This window comes from Argiope bruennichi, chromosome 2 (assembly GCF_947563725.1).
Source record: "Argiope bruennichi chromosome 2, qqArgBrue1.1, whole genome shotgun sequence".
NCBI classification, from domain to species: Eukaryota; Metazoa; Arthropoda; class Arachnida; order Araneae; family Araneidae; genus Argiope; species Argiope bruennichi.
This window is the reverse complement of record NC_079152.1, coordinates 57,155,196-57,181,803: the sequence shown is the minus strand read 5'-3', so window position 1 is coordinate 57,181,803 and position 26,608 is coordinate 57,155,196. Positions and strand designations below refer to the sequence as shown.

Below are 26,608 nucleotides of genomic sequence, written 5' to 3'. Positions count from 1 at the left end.
ATTAAATCATTAAATTTAAGATGAAGCAATTACCGCATTTATTTTCTTGTAGATATAGTCTTTAAATTATGATTGATGAGTTATAAACGTTCTGCCGTCTCTGGTTTAAATAGTCTCGCAGTGAAGTTGAAAGCAATAAAGAGTAACGATTAACTGACTCTTTTCAACATCGGAATATTTATTATGGAATAATTTAAATATAAATAACAGGAAATGGATTACTTATAATTTGAAAGGAATGTAGTCTCTGCGTTTAAACTTGCTATAACTTAATAAACATGAAATCTTAGCATTGTTTTTGCTTTTAATATTTTTCATGAGATTAAATTACCTTTGTATATATGTATAAGGTAAGCAATCTTTCATCAATTTTTTTTTTCATCAAATGGGAAAACAAAAAAGCAACTTTGGAAGAAAACCATTTTAATACAGTTTAACTATGTACTCTAACTGCATAACTCTTATTTTTTGAAATTTCCCTTATCAGCATAATATTTTTCCAAAACCGGATTAAAAATGACTAGCGATTTTAATTATTATAAAAGACAGAAGCATTGAAAGGTAAAACAAATTTATTTTAAAAATCATTTGTTTTTTAATTAATTATATATCAATTATTATATAAAGTCACCTATTATATTTTAAATATAATAATTTCATATATAATATTTTTAAAATTTGGAATTGAAGCGGAAGAAAAAAATTGCACTAAATTTACATCTGATAAAGTGAACGGCGAAATCGAATGTTAATGGAATGGATTATTTATGTAAAGCATTATTTGATTGTTAACAAAATAGGTAAAATATTTTAATATGAAATAAGCTTATTTTAAATCTCTAGCATCAAGTACTGATATGTTTATTTTAGAAAAAAATTTGGTGTTTGATATTAATTGCATACACATTCGTAAGCGATATAATATAAAGTATTTATTATTTAAAGTGTTTCAGTTCTTTATTTTTTCTGAATAACAAGATTGAATAGTACATGAAAAGAGCAATTAATATTTCATTCGAATAAAAAAAAGGCATTAAAAACTAATCCTATATTGCATTTTTAATCTTTATTTTCGATTGACTGATTTAGTTTAAGTAGATTACGCCTACTTTTTTTTATTATCACAATCTGATTTTAAATAAAAAGAAAAAGGATGTTTATAAACCGATTTTTAAAGGCAATAATTATCTGTCTATAATCTATGTGAGTTTTGAAAGAAATATTTGTGGAATGCAAGATTTATGCACTCCATTTTTGAACTCTATTTATGCTTTTTCTGTGCTTTTCACTTTGAGATATTTATCTGATTGAGCACATTTTGCGTAAGACTTTTCAGATAATAACTTTCATATTGCTTTTATTATTTGTGTCTTTCAAGAGGTTTTCGTTAATTATTTTTAAAAAATATTCTGTACATTATAAGACTTAAATGAAATATAAGGAAAAGTAAGTCTCCACTAACTTCTAAGCATCCACTTGGCAAGCACTCTGATGTCAATATGAATATTCTGCAGCTATTTTTACTTATTGATCATGCATTTCTGTAGACGCCACGGATTAAAATGTCAAGGAAAAAAAATGAATAAGGTAGTTTTATTTGTATATTTCATTTCAGAAGTTTCTGAAAATAAATTAACTTTACATTAATATTTTGAGATAAAACTTAGTAACTCGATATTTAGAAGATAAATATATAAAGTAATTTTTTTTTTCATTTACGTTGTCATTCTTTTAAAATGATATACAAGTTGAGTTAATATTCCTCGATTAATTTACAGTAATTTTTGTTATAATTATTTGCAATCTTTAATAGTTATATATACTAGAATACCTTGCAATTTTATTAATATATAGACTTATTGTTGGGAAATAAGTATAAATCATCTGTTATTTTATTAGTTTGAATAAATAGTGCATTTTAGTAAGAATTTTAGTTTAAGTTTAGTTATAATTAATTTAGTTTAAAATTAATTATAAATCATTAAAGTTTCTTTCTGGTTCTGGAACTAATTATTTCTGTTTTCAAATAATGTCTTGCTGTTGAAGCAAAATTTTTCTGCTCCCTATTTGCATCATTTTATTACTGTTCGCATTTATCAAGACGAGTGAAGAATGATCGAGAAAGTCGCCTCCTGCCATCTGGTGTTGAAATCAGTAAATATAAGTAACAAGCAGAATCCTCAGTCTTATAGTTTCAAAACATAGTGTGTGACGGGAAAAGGAATAAAGAAAGAAATTAATTATATTAAATCTGACATTTTTTTAATTGAAATCTTAAGGGTTATTTGCTTTTATATCTTGCAGTAATCTAAGATAATAGAGAGTTTTTAAAAAGTTGATGCGATTTTTTCGTATTTGGTGAGAAACTAAACACTAATCTTAAATCTTGCCTTATAAAAAAAGAAAAATAAGACAAATCATAATCAATCAAAATATATAAAAATAATGGTTGAATTATTTTGCTTATAAAACTAAAGATCAAGGTGCAGATATTTCGCTAATGACCTGACAGAAGAAAACTCACCAAGTATCAACTAAATTCAGTTATGTTAACATATTTGGTAATTCATTGTCTTTAAAAAATTACAGTTTAGCAACTATATCATATTCTTTAATTTTACCCATTTTGCTAAATATAAAAACGCGTATTATTAAAATAATAATTCTGTACTTTTACTAGTAATACGGTTTTCATAAGGATAACTCTCTCCCATTATATTTCATCAAGTAATCAGCTTAGTAACAATAACTCATTTTCCTAACGATAACTTGAAATAATAAAAGGAATAAGATTTTCAATATGAAATAATAGTGTATATCCTTTACAAAATTTTTATTATTGAATTAATAGTCATATACCAATAAATAAGTATGCTGTTAAATTGTTTTAAAATTACAGCTGTCTCGTGACTTAATAAAATTAGTAAATCTAATTCATACTCACCTGACTCATAACAGTTATACCACGGCAATTTTATTTCGGGTTCGTTTATTGGCGGTTTGTAGTATTACGTCACAGCACAGCTTAATACGACATCATATGATAAAAATATTTTTCTGTCCCGTAATTATGATGTGAATTTAATATTCATGTTAAGGTGATATCTGACATATTCTTCTTCTCACTTAAATTTTGGATTCCAGTAAGCAATTTGTAGAGCAATAAATCCAAAAGTTAGATGGCATGTCACATAATTCTCAAGTCACACGAGCTTACTTCATTATGGGTCGATGTATTTCCAGGAACTTTTTGTTTTTAAACCTTTTTGCAAAGTTTAGTTGCATTTTAATACTCAAGAATATCTATATATTATTTTTTGGAAACAAAATATGGTACGACCGGAGTTTTACCCCCTGCTTGGTGCAATTTTCAAAAATCGCCAACTCGCTAACAACGGTCTTGCGCCGTGTTTTGCAAATTGTTCAAAAATGAGGGAACAGATGACCAATCATAGCTCTTAATTAAGCCGAAAGTTAGTAGGTTTGCCCGTCTGGAGGTTGCCAGCTTTAGCGCTTATCGCAACTTGGTGAAGAAGGGGGTTAAACTCCGGTTCACCCCAAAATATGAAATAGATTTTATTGCCTCAATTGGTAACGAGAGAAACCGTTAAAAATAATACAGTGATACGCTCAATAACGGATAACCGTCATTTTGTGCATAGTCATAAAGGAGGTACCAAATCCGAAGAGAGCCAAGAAACGGCTCACAATTCTGAAAAGTCTTCTGTTGATACAGAAGTGAAACGCAACAGAAAAAAGAGGTGTGTTACTTGAATTAAATCGAGGAGTAGGCAGAAACTGGGAGAGAATATTCCAGATGAACTTGATGTCAAAACAATCATTATAAGAAAGGCAAAATTCTTACAATTAGTCAATACGACGACGCGTAGAATTCCTGATGCAGTGTTGGATTATTAGACGTATGGTTTTGAAATCTTTTCTAAAATTTCATTAAAACTGATGGAATAATAATAAAAAAAGGTTTCAATGGAAAACTTTCAAAATGCGATTAATTTTTTTTACCTAATACAGGAATTTATATTGATAGTTAGTTTTGAAGTTATTTACTTTCTTATTCTGTTTTCAAGAAATGAGCAACAAGGAAATATGATAAACAAAAAGGGGGTTGAAATCTTGTTTATAGTGTTCTCCAAGGATGCCAAGTCACTAATCTAGATGACACTCCAGATAATAAAATAGCATAAAACAGTTATTGCCATCTTAATTGCTGACTTTAGCTGATTTGCATTGTTGGCATCCTTGGAGAAGAGAAGGAGCACCCTAAAACAGATTTCAACCTAAAAAAGAAGTAATGTTTACGTTGCACCTTACAAATCACGCTTTCAAAGAGTGTGCCCGATTCATCATAATTATCGAATACAATGCATATAAATGAGAGAAAAAAGAAGTTCAACTTGCAGAATTAATTAGAATTAGACTGCATTATCATTGTCACTAGTATCGGAATAAAATAACATAATATTTAATAATCACAGAATATTTAAAATAATGTCTTGGTATATTTTGTCATCAAGAAAGAACATGATTAGAGGTTAAAGGAGTACCCGCTTCCAAAGGAAGCTATCTCCTATAATGGGGATGACTGATGAAGACTTGGCTTTTATGGAATGACATGGACTTTTGGGAGGGGTGCGGTCCGAAGGACCGACCTCTCTTCATGGCAGATGGAGAATGAGGCCAGAGCTGGTAAAGCGAGAAGGCAGGAGGTGTAGGTGCAGCAGCGACCAATCAGGAACGACTAGTGGGAGACGTGCGGGAGAGGGTGAAGTTGGTTGGATCTTTGCAGTTTTCTGTGCCTGGTGGTGGATAAACTATTGTTCGAAGGAGACGAATCAGGAGCTTGCTTTTAGACGGTGGGTGGGGGAGTTGGGACTTAGTCCAAGAGAGCATTGAGGAGAATTAGTTTTCTTTCTTCTTTTGACTTAGTTTCTTTTAATTTTGCTGCTGCAGTTAGGAGTCCGGGGAATTCTTGTGTTAGTTTTCTAATTTCTTTGAAAGCTTCTATTAATTCCTTCATCTCAGAGATGTTAGTTAAAGGGCTATGAGCTTCTGTGGATGAGGTAGATTCAGGTAACTGTTGCTGGTGTTGGGGCCTCTGTCTTGATGTAGGTGGATTCTGGGTTGAGTCAGAAACTTTTGAGGGGATTATTTTTCTGTTTCTAAGATTATCAGCATATGTTCTTCTATATCCTGCGACTGAGGCTGTTGATGGATAGGCAGGGCATCCTTTCCAGGAAGCCAAGAGTCCAGTTCTCTTACAGTTGATACAGACAGGCACTCTGCAGTTGTGTGGTTGCCATTGTATTTCATACAGCGAGGATTGCATCTGCAATTCTTTGCGCTGTGATGGAATCCTGCACATCTGTAACACAATCTAACTTTGACAGGCTTTCTGTAGGTTTCAATTTTTATTCTGATGTAGGAAAGATGAGTGATGTTGTATATGTTGTTGAAATTCCCTGTTGTCTTGACTTCCATGAGGAAAATAGGGTAGAAGGTCTTGTTTCTATAATTTTTGAGTTGGGAGATGCGTTCTATGTTGAAATTCAGTGCTTCCATTTCCTGTTTTAGGTCATTCATGTCGGGGTTAATTGGCAGTCCCTTGATTAAGATTTTGATGGGTCTCTCTATGGGGTCTTCTGACAGCACGTGTTCGTGCTTCTTTTTGTTGAGGAATTCCAAGATTCCCAATCTTTCTTCATCGGTGCCAGGGGTGATTTATGAAGCCATTTGTGTAGTTATTATCTGTGCTTGGGTATTCTTTGTTGATTTCTTGTAGTATAAAGTTATACCCTTCAGTAAGTTTCAGATGTATAGGGGGAATTTCTTTTCTTGGTTGTGGGGGTCACTTCTTCGAGTATTTGGAATTTATTGTTTGTAGTTAGTTCTGGGTTATCTATGGAGGTTTTTTTTTTTTTTTTCTCACTGTGTGTTTTTTATCGACAGGTTGGAAAGGCTGGTCAGTTTCCATGTCTTCATTTTTGGTAAAATGCTTTTGGCATACTTTTATCCGACAGGGTATAAAAAATTGGAACTCAGTTTCAAGTTTTTCAATCTTGGCTTTCAGCTCATTTGCTTTGCTAAGATCATCAAGGAATTGAATTGTGTTCTTGGTTATTGTTACCAGGCAGGATACCAGGTGTACGCAGATATCGAGGCAGTTTTCTATGTGTGTACGACATTTTGGGAGGATGCAGGGTCCAAGCTCCTTCAATCTCTCCGTAGCTTCGTCACGGTTTTACTGGAATACTTGTAAGTTTGTGGTGTTTCCATTCCGGGTTGTAGGGTTGGATGCCCTTTCAATGGAATTTTTGATGGCATTCATATTGCCGTTGGAAAACTCCTACATTTTTTCGGATTTTTGTATCTTTTCACATCTAACACTAAGGATAGAGTGAAGTTCAGATCTTAGTTTGTGTTGGCTTCTCATAGAGGCATTGCTTGAGACATCGCTCTTGCTGCGTCCATCCCCTTCCATGGCTGGGGACAAAATATACCAATCTTATAAAAGGCCGCCATCTTGGATGACTAAGATATTGTAACAAACGACTTTGTGGTTACAATAAAAAGATACCAGTTTCACAATTGGTGAAAAATCGCTCCTCTAAAATTCAATTTTGGAGAACAGATATTAATCTTAAGCCGCCCCTCATTGAAGAGACTAGATTCTCCTGGATTAATTTGTGGAATAAAGATAAAGTAACATTTTAAGACAAATTAGCATTTTTTAAAAAGCGAGCCGAATACAGGAGTCTGATACTTTAACGACATGATAAATAAAGGCCGAGATAGCCTAGGTCAGGGATGGCGAACCAATGGCACGCGAAACAATATTTTGGGCACGTTGCCGTTCAAAATGGTTTGCATTTTAGTTCAAAATAACAATTATCGGAAAAGCTCAAGTTTATTATGTACCCTGATGTGACTTCATTTGATAAATTGAATTAGTTTCAATTCTATTAGTTGGAAATTAAAGAATTTGAAATGCAACTGATTAATTTCCAGTCTAATTCAATATGGATTCAAAAATTTATTAAAACAAGGAAAAAGTTGGAATTGATTGAGACAGAAAGATTAATAAGCAATACAAGTAAAAATGCCAGTAACGAAATTTTGGAAACATGGAATTCGATTCCAGACACATTTTACGGTTTGGAGAAGGTGTCTCATGCTATTTTAACCATATTTTCATCCACCTATGCCTGCGAGTCATTATTTTCAGAGATGAATAACATTAAAGACTCGCTTAGAAACCGTTTGTCAGATGACTCAAATTCTGCATCAGCATGCATTCTGCGAAAAGTAACATCTTGCAATCCTAATATAAGTTATAAGTTGTCATCTAATCTGCAACTAAAGAAGTCACACTAATGTTACTTTAATTTGAATTACACGTATAACTAAAACGTTTACTACTATACAGTGCAAAATGTATTTTTCATAGTAAATAAAGAGTTGTTAGTATTTAGTTTTATTATTTTCACAATAATCACAAGTCAAAATTATTTGACGGCACGTCTATACCTCATTAAACATTTCTTTAGAAAAAATGGCACATTGATTCATAAAGGTTCGCCACCCTTGGCTTAGTTGGTAGGACGTTGGATGCGCATCCCTTGGGTTACGAGTTCGAACCCCGCCGGCTGAAGACTCTCCGTGTATGTTGTGGTTGGCACACGCATAAATCTGTCGTGGTCACAAAGTCTTCCATGTCGAGAGAAATACCACTGAGGGTACTGGATCAGGCGTGATCGTTCCCTGATTCAGGTCCAAATTACGATCTGTGGATGAGTGAATGAAACGCATGAATGAAGTCCGCCCCATAAAAAGGGTTGTGACATGTATAAGACATGTAGCTAACATGTATAGACATGTAGCTAAGTCGTACTCTTGGCCCTAGTTGGCGCTACTGAAAAAACAAGAGACGCTCATTCGGCTTAAATCGCTGACAGATAACTGTCAGCGGGCTTGTAAAGTTCCATAAGTCACAACAACACACATATGATAAATGGGAAAGTATAACAAAACAAAATACATTAGTAACACATTTCAGAACTGCAAAATAAATTTAGTGCCATTTTCGAAAAGAAAGTATACTTGATTTATAGGTTGATGTGTTCACAATATATATATATATTTAGAACATTCGAGTTTGTCGATACTATCGTTGAGTTAATGTATAAACACAGCTATTATGTACAATATACATGGAAGAAATTTTGCGAAAATGTATTCTCGCCTTCTACTCTCCTCAAATCCTCTGCAATTTTTTAATTTCTCGATTTGGTATTCTTCAATATATTTAGTAGATTCTACATAGCCAAACTGTTAAGGGATCGGATTTGTTGATATGCAATCTGGGACTCTTTACATTTGTTATAATAAAGAGATCATTCCAAGTATAGAAAAAATATTAAATCTATTTTTAAAATTAATTTCAAATAATTAATTATAACTACAGAAGGGGTCATGAAAAGACAATTCAAATATAGAATAATTTTTAAATCCAGTGTAATTTTAGGGTAGTTTTAAAAATTTTCATTGGCGTGATAATGGGTGGAAAATTGGGACGTGGTAAATCCAAAGGCTGACACGCTTTGCAACAGTTAGAAAGGAGAATTTAATTTTTATTTTACTTTTCTTTAAAAACTGTTATTTCAAATAATTGGTTTTAAATGGAAGTTAATTCTATTTTTCATTTAATTCAAATTTAGCACTGAAATGAGGCCAGATTAGTTTAATTCCGTTATTATCAGTTGAATACAGTAAAGAACTGTCTCTTTAATTCCGAACATCTGGTTACCTCACACCAAATTTTGAGTGAAAAATTTAAGGCAAGTTTGAAAAAACAAATATTTATCCTTTTCAAAGAATTTCTTCTTTTTTTCATTTTCATTCCGAGATTCATCCTTTTATAATTAGAAAAATTCTTTTTTTTTAATTTATTAGAAAATGATTTTTTTAGATGATAATTTGTATACAAACTTTATATTTTTCTTGCCAAAAAATATACTAAAAACCAGATTCCTTAAAAAATCTCACATATTCGAATAAATAAATAAATAAGTAGAGTACGTTTTTTCAAATACTTCGTTACCAATCTATACTATTGCGGCGCAAATTGGCCCGTGGTTGCAGCTTCCAAATCAACGAACAGAGCTGAAACAACTTCTCTTGGAGAGATTCCTCATTTACTACCGAGGAGAAGAAAGAAAAGGCTGAAAATAAAATATCATGGGAAAGATAAATTTGAAAAGATCCCTGGGTACCTCGGGTTTGGGACACCCGTACTCACCTAAAGGAGGCGAGACCCTGAGGAGTGAGGTTATGCTTCAGATTAAGTGCTTTCTTGGAATAATTATTTTTTGAACTTATAGCAACTTTGATTTCTCGATAACAAATAAATTTATTATCAAGGAATTCATTTACTTTATTTAAAATGAAACAAATCAAGCACATCTAAAATTAAAATCATGCGAGAAATCTAATTTTTTTTTACTGGTGAAAATTTTTGATAAATTACAACAAAAAGAAATGAACTGCATGACTTTTATTAGTAATTTTTCTACTTAGTGAGGAAACAATTTGCTAAAAAGACTAAAAGGATTACTAAAATTACAATTAAAATCTAGGATTACCTCTTATTAACACCGAGATGTCTACAATGCAAAATCATTTTAAATTCCCTTTTTACTTTCTTGTCTTGGAAGTATTTAAAGACAGAATGATGCTATTGTGAAGCCGGCGTCCTGGCATAGGGGTAGCGGTCTTCCTCGTGATCTGGGCGTCCTGGGTTCTACTCCCGGTTCGGGCATGGTTGTTCTTCATCTGTGTTCTATCTGTGAGGTGTGTGAATGTGCCCCCCTGCAAAACGGGGTTGTGCAAACGAATGTGTGAGTTTCATCTTCATATGAGCTAGAAGTCAGACTTCTGCCCTTGGGAGCTCAGGAGTCTTTACCCTCCGAAACTACTGCAACCCCCATCCTGAATCAGAATATCATATTTGGAAATATCTATGCATAGATAGATAGATAGATATAAGTATACATATAAATATGAATCAAAACTGTATGATGAAATTTGGCATTGAGTTTCTTCATTAAAATTGTAGGTGTGTATAAAATTTCAGATCAAATCTTCCAATTTCACTTACTATTTCCCATAACAAATTCTCGATTTATTCACCTTAAATTAAGAATCTATAGCAGCGGTATTTATAAGTTTGAAGCATGCACATTGGCTGTCATACCCTTGGAAAATACGCAAACTTTTTTAAGATCAGTTTGAAAGAACTCTTAATTTTATTTGCTCTCTTTTCTATCCAGCTTTCAGCACCGTTAGAATGAATAACAATTCTGTTCAATTCATTTGTTATGTGTGAAGATTATAAATTGTCGAATCTATTCAAGAATACAAAAAATACACCATATAAATACAAAAAAAATTTCATTTTTATTATATAAGAACTCTACATGCAAAACTATTTCTTGTGGAGGGTGAAATAGGGGAGAAGCTGTACAAATAATCTACTCCACTCAGTTTAAAATGCATTTTTTTAAAAGCTCCGAAATCTCGTGCATCACAAACAGAAGCACACAAGGAAATAAATAAATAAACAGGATAGAGTAAACTGTACAAGGTAGCAAACGAAATTCGGGAAAATGAAGCTTAAAGTCAACAAGTTACTCAAAAAGTATATATAATTCCATAAAATTCTAAAAAGAAACACTTAAAAATTTAAACTTTGTAAGAAGTATGCCAATGATGGAAGAAGATTGACCAAACTGGTTTGAAACCAGATCCATTGTCATTGTATGATGATTTGGTCAGTCGTCTTTTGGCAGATGGACTCTGTTCTCTCGTTGATGTATGCACTCTTTCGTTAAAGGGTTAAAATCTTGGGTTTTATCGGTAAAAGTGTAGCACCTATGTTCAGAGAAAGTTTTCAAAGTTCATAAGGCAGAGGTAAATTGTTCGCTCATGCTTTGGTGAGTTGTCAGGTTGCGACCGGCTTTGATGTGTTGAGGAGAGACATTTTCATCAGTCGTGCTTTCTGTGGAAGAAAAAGATAAATTATTTATAATTCATTTAACATAAATGTATCGATAAAATATAGAAGTTGGATGCATTTTAATATGTCCCTTTACATCGCTTAGTACACCAACAATATCAAGTTGCGGCTAAGCTTTGATATAGTCACCTAGCATATTGCAAAGTTGGCAATTTTTCGGTAGCGCTTTATTTGTTGTTATATGCCGACTTTTTTTTACTACTGTTTGTTTCTTGTCGCTCTTCTATTATTGCTACATTTCGTTTATCCCACTTCGATATATTTTCAAATATTTATATCTGTTTCTTCTGTAATGTAATCTTTAAAGGATGTTATTGCCAAATACCAGTTCTTGCTGATTGAGAATATAAAGTTGCCGAAAACGCAACACAGCGTTGATTTTTTCTTGCTTTACTCCTTCGGCTTACTTTCATTTGATAAAAGTTTTTTGCACGTATTCCATTTTAATGCACTTATTGATTTTTTTTCTATATTTCTTTTCCTTTGCTTTGTTCGAATGTCCATATCTAGGGGCTATTTTAACATTATTTACATGTATGAAATATGTCGTGCAAAAGAAAACTGGATACATCCAAGAGCTTTGTTGCACTTAATAAAGGGAAAAGACATACTTACCAGTCCTGTGGGTTTGGCTTTAACTAAAACAATATTGGCTTTCTGCTTTTCTTGTAATTCTTGGATTTTCTTCCGCACCATCTCTGCCCTAATATTACAAAAAGGAAGCGGGCATTTAGAAAAAAATATTAATATTCCTTTTATTTAGATATGCTTTGATGTAAATATATAGATAGAATATCTGTGCTGTGAGAAAATATATTCATATAATATCTGTACGGACGCACGAAGACACACTGATGAAAGAGAAGCAATTTTATAGGTATTAAAGTTCACTGCAGTTTATTTGTATAAATCATGAGTATTTCAGATGTTAATAAAAATCATCAATAAATTAGATATTTTTTAATTCGCTGTTGTACTTATAATGGCCGGTTATAATTAAGATCAATAAATCTTTATTTTCAATGAAAGAAAATGCCAAGTATTATTTTTTTTTTTACTCGATGAAAATATCAACTAATCCTTTTCTTCATGTATGAAAATACTAACTATTAGAGTATTTTGTATACTTGAGTAATTATTTCTTGAATTATTACTTGAGTATAATTGAGTAATTAATTATTGAGTTAGGTATTCAAGTCTTTTTCCAGTATATATAAATAGTATATATACAAGTCTTTCATTTATAGATAGCGTACAGGAAAAAAGTATTATTAAAAGTTGAAAAATTTGCTTGAAAATTTGATAATTTATTTTACACCACCGTGAATACGTGAAAATAATTTTCTATCTTTTCAGGTATTTGAGAACGCTTATAACAGAAAAACAAGTTATATGAAAAAATTTGACTTTTGATGCTTCATTAAAATTGCAGATTTGCTTTTGATTTTCAGATGCACTTGGTTAAATGGAAGTATTAATGATTAAACGAAGGAAATCAAGCTAAATTGTTTTTGTAGTTTAACATAATTAGTTTATTAGTTTGTTTCCTTTTACAAGTATGGTGTTCAAATTTTCATGCAGGTATTACTGAGTCATTTACCTCTTTTGTTCAGCAATCTTCAGTTTCTGTTCCTTCTTCCATATGTCTTTGAAGTCGGAGCAGAAAGGCAACCAGACGGCAAAAAATTCTTTTGGCCATTCGCTCTCGTTGTTCGATTTCGGCATGAATTTGAAGAATTTTTGGGTGGCCTTAAACCTGAAACAGCAGTAAGAAAATATTTTGATTTGGTGGTATGCAATGATCTCTCAAAACATCTCATTTTGAAATTTTATACTTTTTATAAATAGAGAGTGAGTTTGTTGAACTGCATTCTTATTTCCACTACACTATACTTTTATTTGACGCTTCTCCTCCCCCCCCCAAAAAAAAAATGTTTAATTGGGTTTAAGAAAGTAAGTCGCACTGATATATTTGAGCTTGTTGAGCTCATTCCCTGGTTTTGGATTGTATGATGTTTCTCGTTAATAATAAAAAATTCTGAACCTCTTGGATTTTTTTTCTGTCGTTACTTTCTTTAATTTTTGTTGAATTTTAATCATCTGAGTAAAATATCTGCAATATAGAAAAAGGCGAAACAAATAATATTTTTTTTTTTTTTTGCGACAGCAAATGTTTTTGTTTCAAAGAAATAATTGTGGTTATTTCCGGCCGTATTTAAAATGACAAACAAAAAATCTTGACTGTTAAAATGATTGAATTTATTATGAATCATGCGAGTAGGGTTAAGATGAACATTGATATTAAATATTGGGTTTCCTCTCTAAATTGGTAACAATAGTTCATTTCTAAGGTGCTTGAAATAGGCATGTACTTCAGATGAAATCAGCGGGAATAGTCTCCTTTAAGCATTCTCGCATACTCTCTAATAAAGGTGCTATCCCAGAAAACGCATTACATGGCATAGGCGTACAGTAATTACGAAATATTAACCATTGGCATGAATTCAGCATTTTTACTGAATCTATTCGTGTTATCCTTGGCGAGAGTTTTTGGTAATTAATCCCTGGTAAACGGCTAATAGTATCTGAAAATTGAATTTATGTTTTAGACGCATTTTTTTTTCAACCGATTGAAACAAAAATTAGATACAAAATTGCACTTATATTCATAAAATCCCTTATCTAATTTGATAATATATGCCATTTTGTATTAGCACGTAAGCATGTTTCAAGTACAGACCGACAGGCAGTCTACACCTTGTTGGATTTGGTTCAAAAATGGTATCTACAATGTAGATGCTAAATCAAGTAAAAATTTTATCAATCCAGATTTTAATTTCGCAGTTTATTATGTTAACTTATAATCGAAGAGTCGAACAGGCAGACTTTCTTAGAATATATTTTGCTCAGAATTCGACAGAAATTACAAATTTGATATAGCCGTATACCAATTTCATTTGTGAAATTCAAAATGTTTTTGAGTTAGATAAATGAGGGATGTCTAAAACGAAGATCTTCATCAAAATTTAGAGTTCGAATTTTTCGACGATTGCAATACTTTCTCTATACTTCGTATGCGAAAAAAATCAAATAATTCATTAAATGAAGTAAACAATTATTTAGTGCTATTTGAATCAATTAATCGGCTGTTGAAAATTTAAGAAATAAAATGTTGCCTTTCAATTCTATTAGTGAAATTTGTAAAGCAATCCTAACAAAAACAGTTCTTCATTTTTCCAGAAAGGGTCGAATTTGAATTTCTTTAAGTTATTTAACTACCGCCTCGTGGAAATTCATAAATGTGCTATTAGATTCCAGATATTTCCAGATTTATGAGGATGATTCTATTTTCCTGAGAGCTCTAAATCTATCCGTTCTTAATGATATCATAGATGTTTTTGATTTTCGAAGGTTTTCAATTTTTAATCGAGTTTTGTGGAGACAACTAGCTTTTGAAACTTGTATGAAATGAAGATATACAAAAGTAATTTTATTTTGAATAACAGATATAAGCATTCTCATCTAACATAAATTTTTCCTACTTTCAAGTTATGTAGGAAAAAATTGATAAAAATACTATTTTTTCAAAATTAAAGAAAAATTACAATAATTTAATCGAAGAATTAAGCATTAATAACAGTAAAAAATGAAATGACAGTTTTTATGTTGACATTTATTATCAACTTATTTTGTACATTGTTTATATAAAACAATTTTGAATTTCGCTAAAATTGCTTTTTATACCAAAAAAGAATAAATAATTATATAATTTCCTCCCTAATGAAATTCCTCAAAGTAAACATGAAAGAAACAATAAAACACGCGAACATTTTTTTACTATAATTCTTTTTGTATACTAACCTTTGGAGAAAGGGGCTTCAATATAGTAAATATTTTAAAGACGACTGTTTTCTTAATAAAAATGTCATTATTTTGAAATAAAAATCGAAATATTCTATTCGTTATCCAGCAAAGGAACAAATATTAACACTGCATGAAAATTTTTTAAAATTTATTAGAAATTAACATTTAATACAATTATGCGACAACTAGCATTTATTAAATGCAAACGAATACTTAGAACCTGCACATCTCAATGTTTTATCGTTGTACTTATTTAAATAAGTAAATTTATTTCCTTTTACTTTTCATTTTAAAAATCGTCTTTTAGCAATTCAGGCGAATTTTGATAAGCAATAAATTCCAGTAAATTACATTTAAGCATTGAAATAGCTTCAGTTTTGATATTCTGAAGTATTAGTCTTCTAAAATATGTACATCTGCAACAATTAATAATTAAATTGTTTAAACCTAAAATTGCTTCACGAGTTTTAAGAGCTGTCAGAATGTTATGCCACCGACATGAACAACGATATGTTCTCTAATAAAATAAAGTTTGATAACTTTTTATTCTTTTTTCTCGATTGGAGCAAGTGTTGCCTGTTTTTGAAGCATTAGATATTTAAACAACAAACCATTAAAAAAAAACGTAATCTATAAACAAGGAAGATCAAACATTTTTGATGAATAACATGCATTTCTTAATTCTACTTTGATATCTTCTCACCGTTTTCTTTTTCTTTCTTTGTTTCTTTTTTTTTTGCTGTGTCTAATGCTAGAAAAATTTATCTAACTCAGGATGTTGAGAGGTGTTTTTTTTTCCTTACTGTGAAGTAAAATAGGAAAATTTCTTTAGTAAAATCTTGATGACTATATTAAAAAACACTGAAACTAAATCACTTAAGTAACATAAAATCTTGCCTTTCCCTGGCTTTGAAATATTTATCACTTGGAATAGTATCATTTTGACAATGCCATCCGATTGCAATATCTGTGAAAAGGAGATTGGAAGTAGGTTGACCTTTATTGATTTATGGTGAGTGAGATGATGCAGTTATTTTTATATCACAGTAGCCTTTTACATTCATATTGGACAAATATCTCGATCTGTCACTGAGTGTGAAAAAGATCAGAAAAAGACAGAATTTCGTTCTTTAATTCAGAAAGCAGTATGGTTCTGAACAAAGAGAGGATACTAAGAATTAAGAAATGATTTTTATATTAAACCTGAATTTCAATACTTATCAATAATTTCAATATTCGTTTTTGTATAGGAGAAAGTGAAAAAAAAATTAATTAAATAAAAATAAGGAAATAAAGAGATAGACCTCAATATTATCTGTTACCTTGAAACCCTAAAGTTTCTAATTGCGTACTTGGATATAAATATTTATTTCTAACGGTTTGGAAATTAACTATAGGTACACGATTAAGATGGGCATCCTTTATATTCCTGATAGTTTGTGCAATAGCACAATTAATTAAAAATATGTTTAAGATTTAATAATAATAAAAATATGTTTTAATAATAATAAGATTAAAAATTAAAATTCAAACAATTCTAAAAATGAAATTCAGATTACTGTAATTATCGCTGTCTGAACACTGACTCTAAAATTTGGTGGTTTAATGAAATGTTGAACAATAATTGATCACTTACTTCGCTTTACATCTTTCCAAATTCTCCATTTGCATTCTCGTTTCGGCAAATGCTGTAAAAAAATTAATTTTCTTAATTAAGTTTAAGAAATTTATATACTTAAAAAAAAACACGTTCACATGATGATAAAGTATAGCAGACAGTTAATATGTTCTTGTATGCTATACGATGTTTCGCATACAATGTTTGATTATAAACTCTGTCCGAAAAGTTAATAGAGCCATGTATTTTGCCAATATTTTTTGTTGCATATGATGTATTTCGATGTAATTTCTTATATAGATACGTTATGTCTTTTAAGTTGAATAAAACTTTAGTTCCTATTCTGATATGATTAATGCCAGTTTTTAAATCGTTAAATAAACAAGAACAATTCATTCCGAAAGTTTACAGACAAATGTAATTTTATGTAAGCATGGTACCGGTAATAGCAACGTCGATCTGGAGTTTAATAAATAAATTATAAGGAAAGGAAAGCGGTCGCATTTGCATTTTAAGATGCCTGGAATTCCTCCACTTTGTAATGAAGGTAAGTAAAAATTGAGAACTTAAAATTACTCGGCAAGACTATTTAGGTAATATCAAACTTTTAAATCAATATAAAATTATGATTTATCGTGTAAAATACCATATGATTCAAAACCTTATTTGGGAAGAGTAAGTGTGATGGTGATGTGACGTTATAGACTGATACAAAGAATGGCTTCCAATAAAAAAAATGTCGCTCCGTGAAATTATTAGGGCTTCCCAGTTTCAAGTGTCCAAGAACAATTTCATAGATGAATTATAAAATATGGTTATATGATCGTGCTAAAAAAAAAGTTAGCATATTATCACCTTCAAAATTTCACATTAATAAAAGGTTCGGGCTCACAATCATGTATCATATAGAGGATAAACAGATGCATATTCTTTTCAGAGTTGAAAAAAAATAGGATAATGGTGGACCTGATAGAAACATTAAATATTGGATTGATTTATAGAAAGATTCCAGGAATTTTTTTTAGTAGGAAAAGTGGTGATAATCTGATGATTTGGGCGGCTTTCGGTTCCAACTGTCAAATGGGTTTGGATTTTTTAGATGGCCAACAGAATTCTCTTAAATGAATAGAAACACTAGAAAAATCCTCTCATGCCATTTGCAAAAAACATAGGTGGATTAAATTAGGAATATCAGCATGATAAAGTTCATATTTCTACCGCCAATGTTGCGAAAAATTATTTAAAATCAAAAAATGTTATTGCTATTGAATGGCCAACGATGAGCCCTGATCTAGTCTCAATTGAGAATGTGTGCGTCTCGGAATACGTATGAGAATGAAGGGCAATTTTATTCAATGAATGCCTTGAAGATTACCATTTAAAGTATACAACACAACTTGGAACCAAACTTGGATATTACAAAACGTTAATTATTTCGATGGAAAAAATTGTATGTGACATCACAGTGAAAAATGGATAGTCTTTAAACCATTAAGAACATTATATTTAGACATTTTGTTGAAATATCCTATATTTTATAAATATTCGGGATATCTAACATTTCCATCTTTCTTCCATTATTTTAAATATTTCATTCAATGGAGTTCATATAATTTGAATAAAGATATTTATAATCTTCTTTTGTCTTTCTGAGTTTCTAAAATATTTATTTTATTTGAACCTATAAACATTTGGGACAGAGTGCAAATGACCAGAATTCTCTTTTATGATTAATCTCAAAGGCAACTATTAATTTCTCTGTTTACAGAGCAGATAGAATTTCATAATTTCAAAGCACTGTAGAGACAAATTTAGAGTTAAAATAACACTGGTAGGCATTATAGAATATTGGAAACAGAATATACACAAAAAGAATAAATTCTAAAAAGAAACAGCAGAAAATGATACTTTTTATAACTTCCTATTTATCTTATGTATATTAATTAAATTGCCACATGTATATTTGAATCAACTTCTAATATCCATTGCGTTCTTATATCATTTACATTTGATATAAAACATCGCATTAATTAACAAATGAAGTATGTTTGTACTAAGATATGTTGAACCCTCCTCCCCTATAGTTCATTTTTTTAGACTGAACGAAAGGGGTGGATATATTTCTATATTTTTCTCTTTTATTTTGCATCCTTAAGACCATTGTTTTTCTTTCTCAATACTCTAAATATGGATACTTTAATTCTAACCAACTGGTATGCACAGAATAAAACTACTTAAATATGAAAACCTTTTGTATGTCCACCCACATCATTACTATCAACATTTATGGACTTGGTATATAATTTTTATTGGATTAACAAATATTTAGTTAATTCAAGAAGATCAGTTATCTGATTCAAGGAGTTAATACCCAAAAAAAAACCCCGATCTTGTTTAAATAAATTATACTTATAAGTTGTATAGAATAAATTGATACAAATTATTTAAATTTCTAAAATATACTTTTATTAAAATGAAGTGTAAGATAAGTATATGGACAGTTTTTAAAGGGTTTGCGTATTGTTCAATTTTTGGAATAAAATGGAAACATGGAAGACAAACAATACTTTTTTCTCCCCGGGTTCATAAGATACAAAAGACAAACATGTAAATTAAACTCATTGCTAATTGCTGGAAAATACTACCTTTCTCAAGAAATGCTTGCATCGTGTCCTTCAAAGGTTGTTGATGCTCTTCGTCCGATGAATTCAGGATTTTAGACACTTTCCTTTCACATGCTACGGAGGAGAAGCAAAGTTACAAATTTCGGTTATAAACATTACATTTTTGGAAATAAATTTTATTTTAATGTATTGTAGATAAGAAAAAGAATATATTTTCGTATGAAAATGTGAGCACTCTCAATTTTTGAATAATCCATTGCAGGCTGTCCCACATATTTTACTTCAATAAATACGCAGCGACTTTATATTCATAAGTATATTCAAACGCTTTGTATATATTCAAATCAATGGAACAATCTTTTCTGTATCCATATGTATTTCTTTTTCTTTATTTATACGAATTTGATTAATGTTAAATTTTTTTGGAAGAATGGGAGACAGTTTTCTATACCTATATCTGTTCATTTATATTTAAGGAGACAAAATAGTTTAATAAGGTTCTTGTATTTTGATAATGATTTTGTTATAGACATCGTGAATTTGAAATAAGATATCTCGGTAAATATTCATTTCGATTCGCTTTAACTGTATTGAGAACAGGGATACGATATACGAAATAACATGCTCATATTTAAGTTAATTAGTCTCGTGGATTAACGTACTGTCCAGAATGTTCTATAACATTCTATAATTTTCACTTGTTTTCTGGCAGCATATGTGAGTTCCTTGATATAAAGTTGGCTGAAGACGTTAGTTTCGAAATATGTGTTCGAGATGTTCAGAAATAACATGAGAAACAATAAGAGTCAATAATCATTTGAAGCTTTTTATAGAATTTCGCTTACGAATGAAGAAACTAGGCATTCTTATAGATCAGAGGAGAATAGTTTTATAGATTGTAATGACAAAAGAATCCAAAATATCATTTTGATGCATGTTATAAATATTAATTACTAAATCACATCGTATCTTTCATATTTGAAGAAGGACCGGTGGCAGAATGGTTAGCCAATAGACCAAATCTGTTATTTTTGTTCTGATAAATGGCATTACAAGCTATTTTAAATAGAGATGATAAGAGGGACAAAAAAAAACTGTAATCGAGGCAAAGTAATGAAGATATATCGATTTAACGCTTCTATAAAGATGAAAAAAAAAAGAAAAAAAAGAATAGTTTGTAAAGAATTAATATTAGACCAATTTATCTTTCAAATGCTACTATCAGGAGCTAAGTCGAAATCTGTAGATGGAACTTGTGGTATAACATTATTGTTTTTGTCCTAGTTGTCATTAATGGCTTAGCAAGTTGCTGTTTTCTGCCCTCGGTTCAAATTTGATTTTCCAACGAAACACAAAGCACAAACATTTTATCTTCATAGCGATCCCCAAGATTGCAGAAAAAGATTTCTATACTTCTCTTGTACCTCATTGTTGCACCACTGGCTAGTATTACTTTGTGACAACTATACTATAAATTTTGACGATATCATATTCGGTATCTTGTTTCCATTTAGTTCAATATAAACTGGATATGCTATAATGGATTGATACTGATACTGATTGGATATAACATAATCTATAATATTTATGTCGGGAGAAATTTCTTTTACCTGCTGTCTGGACGTAAAGCTTGTCGAGCTCCTTTCGAACGTCATCGAAATTGACCGTTCCTGCCCGCTCGACATCGGAGGGCTCAGGAACAGGTAGGTGACACTCCTCGGCCTGTTTGTCCTACGGAACAAGACAACATTCATTCAATTTTTAGCATTTTGTAAAAAAAAAACTACAATTCATAAAATTTTGTCTTGAAAATTAACTAAATACTTTTTTATTCTTAAATATAATTTAATTCGATCAATGTCATTTTTGTGAAGATGGAATTTTGCAATCGATTTTTCACTCTTTTTTCGATGTAGTTTCAAATTTTGTACTCTTGTTTCTTCTAGCTAAAATTATGCCACGTTAATATTTTTAGATCTTAATTATCAATTAATAATACATTAATTTAGACTTTAATTTCAGTTGATTAAATTGAATCAATTAATTTGTAATGATTTTATGACTTAATCAATTAATAATACATTAATTTTAAATCTTAACTATCAATTAATTATACATTTTTAATCATTAATTATTGATAAATTCTGAATCAATACTACTGGCGGAACTTAGAACTGAATTTGAGAAAAAAATGTTTTTTTAATATTTTATAATATTTATAATATAATAGTATTTAAAATCATTATATATTAAAGACTTTTAAGTTGGAAATAATTAAGATATTTCTATGTTATAACCCACTAATAAAAGCATCTTTAAAACCGATTTGTATTAAATTCAATTAAATTGCCATTATAGCGTATTTGCTAAGTAAAAGACAAATGAATAAAGAGCATAGCATTTTTATGTCATGAAAATATGTGAATGATTCATTAAGAATAGTAGTTTTTTTAATAATACACGGATAATAAAATTTGAACACTTATGAAGAATGCCCAATCAATATTTATCGAAATAATGAATCTTATATATCGTTTTATTTGAATCTGAGACCTTGAATATTTAAAATAACTCATAAACAAAGAAAATTAAATTGATTTTTTCTCACTAAATTGAGATTTGTAATAAAGTTTTAAATAGCATCTTGCTATTTGAAGAGAAAATATCTAGAGTATAATGGATTGATACTCATATGCCATGAAAGCAACGTTTAAAACAGAAGAATGGACAGAAGCATAAAAGATTTTTCTTTACAAAGTGATACATAACCCTTACATACATATCCTTCTATACATAATCTGATCTCCATATCGAACCTTGTGTATAGTAATTTTTTAAAAAAAATTACAACTGAATCAACCAGCAAGCAATTCAAAATAAAGGAACTGGCATTTTTGGAACTAGGATCAGTCTAAATTCAACTAATTATTAAAATTAGTTGAATTTAAATCTAAAATTGAACTCAAATATCAAAATTTTGATAGTTTGATCATTTTTGACGAAGTTTTCAACACTTTATTTTTAAATAGAGTCAAAAATTATTCTTGTAAATTTTATACAGCATACAATTAAAAGCATCTTAAATTAAAATATTTCTTTTTATATACTTTTAGTGCATTGATTTTCTTCTACTTTTGTGACTGAGTCTTGTGCTGAAAGAATTCAATAATGGGCTAAATTATGCATCAAAATCGAAATGCAATGAGTCATGAGGGAAGCAGAGTTCGAACAATGCATCACAGTATTCTCTAAATTGATTTCTTTGATGTGACTTGAAGATGAATGGAATTTATTGATTGCAATTGCAAAGTATTTTCCTTTTCAATCTTCAATACTTTTTCATTAAACGAAAACTAATTATGGTTGAATTTTTTTTGTCAACTTGCAATAATTCAATCAGTATTAAAATGTTTCTTTTAAAAATAATATAATACATACATACATACATACACATAACGTAATAATTCGTGCTATAAAATTCAGACTATTACTAAATTTGATACACTGAAACTAAAATTTACTGCACACTTCCCTCTTTCTTTAATCAATTAATAAAGAAAAAAAGGAAAGTCAACAGAACAATTTTTTGCTTAAAAAATGTTAAAATGGATAAGAATGATTATAGTCTTAAAACGTTGAGAATTCAGTATTGATTAGAGTATCAGCATGGATTACTTAATGTGTTTTAAAATGACTTACGGACTTTAAGTTCGAATTGCATCTATGCCATCAATATTTTATTTATTTACATACAAATTATTCACCATTTTAAAGAAAAGAAATGCCACGGTTTTCTGCGCCTCTTCTAAAAATCAAGAATATCAATTAGAAAATTTTAAAGCGATGTTGACGTAAACGCTGCGATTTTTACAGTAATGCACTGGATTGTTTTTGCTAGTCTATTAGCGTTGTTAACGTTCTTTAGATAACGGAATTTTTAATACAAGAAATATTCTTCAGAAACTTTTAAAATTGCATTTGCTATTGATATGAATACGCGTTTGAAATGTTTTTTTTAACATGTTGCAATGTAAATCATCTATAATTCGCGCTTACTATCGATTTAGATGACCCTTCGTTATTGCGGTTAAGAGACAGCGGTATTAGAGTAGAATGAAAAATGAAAGTTTTAAGAGAGAAAAGGACAAAAATAAATGGATATGGCTATAGGGCTTTTCGCGATCAAGATTAAAAACAGTTCGAAAATGCTTCTTTCTGTATTTAGTAGGAAGTTTTTGGCGTTCATTTGGTTTCTTATTTGAACATCTGACAAATGTATATTTCATACGATGGTGGATTCTATTTATATTAATTTGATTAATGTACCATATCGTGTACTATTTGAGATGGAACTCGCAACTTTAAAACATAGTTAAACATAGCGGCACTTCAAACAAAATCCCCCTCCACCCCCACCCCCCAAAAAAAGATTAAAATCTTTTCATAGATTTTTTAAATATCATTTCGAAACTGAATTGCTCATGTTTTGTTTTTATTTTGAATTCTGCTTTTCAAAATGGCTTATTTTGTTCTTATCGGAAAAATAAACTAAAATGTTACTTTTACACACACACACACATCAGATTGTCTATTTTCCAAAAATTACAACAAATTTTGCTGAATTCAATTTTTATATAAAGTAGAATTAAGGATCTAATATTTAAAGAAATATTTTGATGAAATAGCAAGTTACTTACTTGTTCGAAGATTGTGAAATACAGCTTAACGACAAAATGCAACAGAGTAAGGGAGTTGTCCTACGGGAAATAGAGAAGAATATGAGAATACACAATACAATCGTACATTTGCAATCAAAATACCGTTAAAAAAAGATCCCCTACCTTGCTTTTGACATCTCGGAGCTTCGGCAGGATTTCCAGTCCAAAACCATCAGCTTGTCCTCTCACACCATTGCCTAAAATAAAAATTTAAAAAGATCTTAAAACGTATTCTAATAAATATTTCTATACAGCTTGTTAGCATTAAAGTAACTTTATTCGAAATACTACTGATTTAAAAACTAGAATATCAGTTATCATTGGTTCGAAATTCAAAATTTGGGAAAACGACTGACAGAAAAAAAAAAAAAAAAAAAAAAAGAGTGAGAGAAAATAAACTGAGGGATATTCGAATTTCTAGTTCGAAACATCGGAGCTTGTTATTGTTTTAGTAATTCTAACTTACTTACATTTTCTATTATTTATTAAAAATTATCCTTCAGCGTATTTTCCAAAATTATATTTAATATCGTTACTTTAATTTGACTCACCTATAAAAATATTTAAGAATAGATATACATAAAAATGTTATTATCAAGAAGATAAATAATTTCCATTTTACAAGATTAAAGCTTCAAGCACTGAAATGATTCAAATTACTCTGACTTTAGAGAAGATAGTAGTGTTTTAAAATAATACGAGTTAAAATAATACAAGTTTTTAAAATAATACGAGTTACAAGATTGTTAAAATTTGAAACGTAAAAATATTTTTCTGATAAAGCCATTAAGACCAAATTACATTAAATATTTTATTGAAATTTGTAGCGATAATCCTAGTGAACTAGCTATGGTAACAAAAGACTGTTAGTAATAAGAATAAAGGTATTGAACACAAATTTGGATAAAGAAATTACAAATTATGTGAAACTTAATATGGTCCATTTAGAATTGCAGATAAAAAAAACGTCTATCAAATAAAATTTTGGATCGATCTAAGTTATCTTTCTTGGTTTCTACGTTTGGTTTTGAAAATAAAGCTTCAAAAATTAATAGATTTTGCCATTTTCTGCTTTAGTTTCAAAAAAATTAATAATTTTATATCTTAAAAATAAATAATTGAAAAATGCATCCTAATAAAAGAAAATTGCTACTTTTGTCAGATGCAATACGATGGATCCAAAAATGAATAACCAATTAATTTACAATGGCTGATCAACAACTTATAACGTATTATGGTTAAATATTACATAAAGATATCGAACCTAGCATTCGAAATTAAGTTTTTAAATCTATCTCATCATTTTTGAAAATGTTTATGATATTAGAAGCATTATTTCTGTTACGCGATCAAAATGACATAATATTTATGTACATTCTAATTACATATTTTCATTCTGACTTTTTTGTTGATTTTACAAAGAAAAAGCACCAATAAATTTCTGGTATGTCTGATTTATACTGCTAAAAATAATGACTATTTATCGTTATAAAATATTTCATTGCCAGATATTTAAATATGACGCTCTTTTTGTCTATAAAACCTACCTCCATTCATGTAATTTCCAAGTGACAGAATGATGCTGATAACATTTTCCACTGTTTTGCTCTTCAAAAACTGTAAGAAAAAGTTTTAAATGCAAAATTATTGTAGTAAAAATATTTATGTTTATTTATGTTTCCATTCTGATTCAATGGTACAAAAAAAAAATTATACATTACAAATTCATAATTACGAATGCAAGTTCGTCAGTAAAATTTCTGCAAAACAAATTTGCAATAATTTTTGCCAAATATTAAATCTAATCTTCATACCCTTTTAACTCCAAACTGTAAAAATGATTATGAAAATTAAAAACATCATTAGATATAAAAACAAGCAACAATTTTCTTTAGATATTATTTATTTCTAATAATATTAAATATTTATGTTGACAAAAATTTGATATGACTGCATTCTTGCTGTGATATGTGTAATATATATCTATGATTCTCATTAATTTTAAATATCTTTCAAATCATAATAGTAAATTGTGCTAGGAATTTTTTTTTGCCAATATTGAGGATTCTGTTTGAAAAAGATTATACATTAAAAGACTCACGTCACAAGTCATCTTCATATTGAGCAGTTTGTTCTCGATTTGATCCAGATTCTCACTGAAAGAGGCATGAAACATGATACATTCAATCCGGATGGCGTATTCAGGAATCAGAGAAAGCTCCCAAAGGAACCTGCAGTCGATTAAGAAAAGATGTAAAAAGAACAAAAGTTACATATGAATTACATAGAAATACGTTGGAAAGTAATATAGACTTAAAATTACAAAAGATAATAACACAACAACGACATTTCCTGACGAAATATATCTTCTTCAAATGAAATAATCCATAATAATTACTTGAAGCAGCGGATTAAAGTTTTCTCATTTATTTAGATAGATAAAATTATCACTCGCATTTTGAGCACGGGACATTTGATTAGCAACAATAGGTGTATTATTAAGTACGATTACAATTGATGAGAAAAATCAGTGTAAGTTTTAGAAAAAAGTAGGATTAAACACATTTTATTAATGTTAAAATCCAATGGGAAATGCATCGTCGCGATAATTATTTGTAGTTATAAGTTTCATGTAATCATCATTAGAGTGACAACTATAACCATTGTCTTTGAACTAGAGACTTATTACCAT

General features: G+C 29.8%; 1 protein-coding gene across 2 annotated transcripts in view; it reads right to left on the bottom strand.

Moving 5' to 3' along the window:
* Nucleotides 1-10,495: 10,495 nt before the first annotated feature.
* Nucleotides 10,496-26,608, bottom strand: part of LOC129962037 (formin-2-like) — a 107,647-nt gene continuing 91,534 nt past the window's right edge. For both annotated transcript variants that reach the window (XM_056075723.1, XM_056075722.1), the window contains exons 20-29: nucleotides 26,018-26,147; nucleotides 25,464-25,533; nucleotides 24,040-24,113; nucleotides 23,896-23,955; nucleotides 20,809-20,929; nucleotides 19,220-19,312; nucleotides 16,593-16,644; nucleotides 12,693-12,848; nucleotides 11,708-11,795; nucleotides 10,496-11,074 (exon numbers count right to left, since the gene is read on the bottom strand). In XM_056075723.1, the coding sequence (XP_055931698.1) occupies nucleotides 11,018-11,074; nucleotides 11,708-11,795; nucleotides 12,693-12,848; nucleotides 16,593-16,644; nucleotides 19,220-19,312; nucleotides 20,809-20,929; nucleotides 23,896-23,955; nucleotides 24,040-24,113; nucleotides 25,464-25,533; nucleotides 26,018-26,147 (901 nt within the window). In that variant the 3' untranslated portion in view covers nucleotides 10,496-11,017. The remainder of the gene's footprint in view (nucleotides 11,075-11,707; nucleotides 11,796-12,692; nucleotides 12,849-16,592; nucleotides 16,645-19,219; nucleotides 19,313-20,808; nucleotides 20,930-23,895; nucleotides 23,956-24,039; nucleotides 24,114-25,463; nucleotides 25,534-26,017; nucleotides 26,148-26,608) is intronic.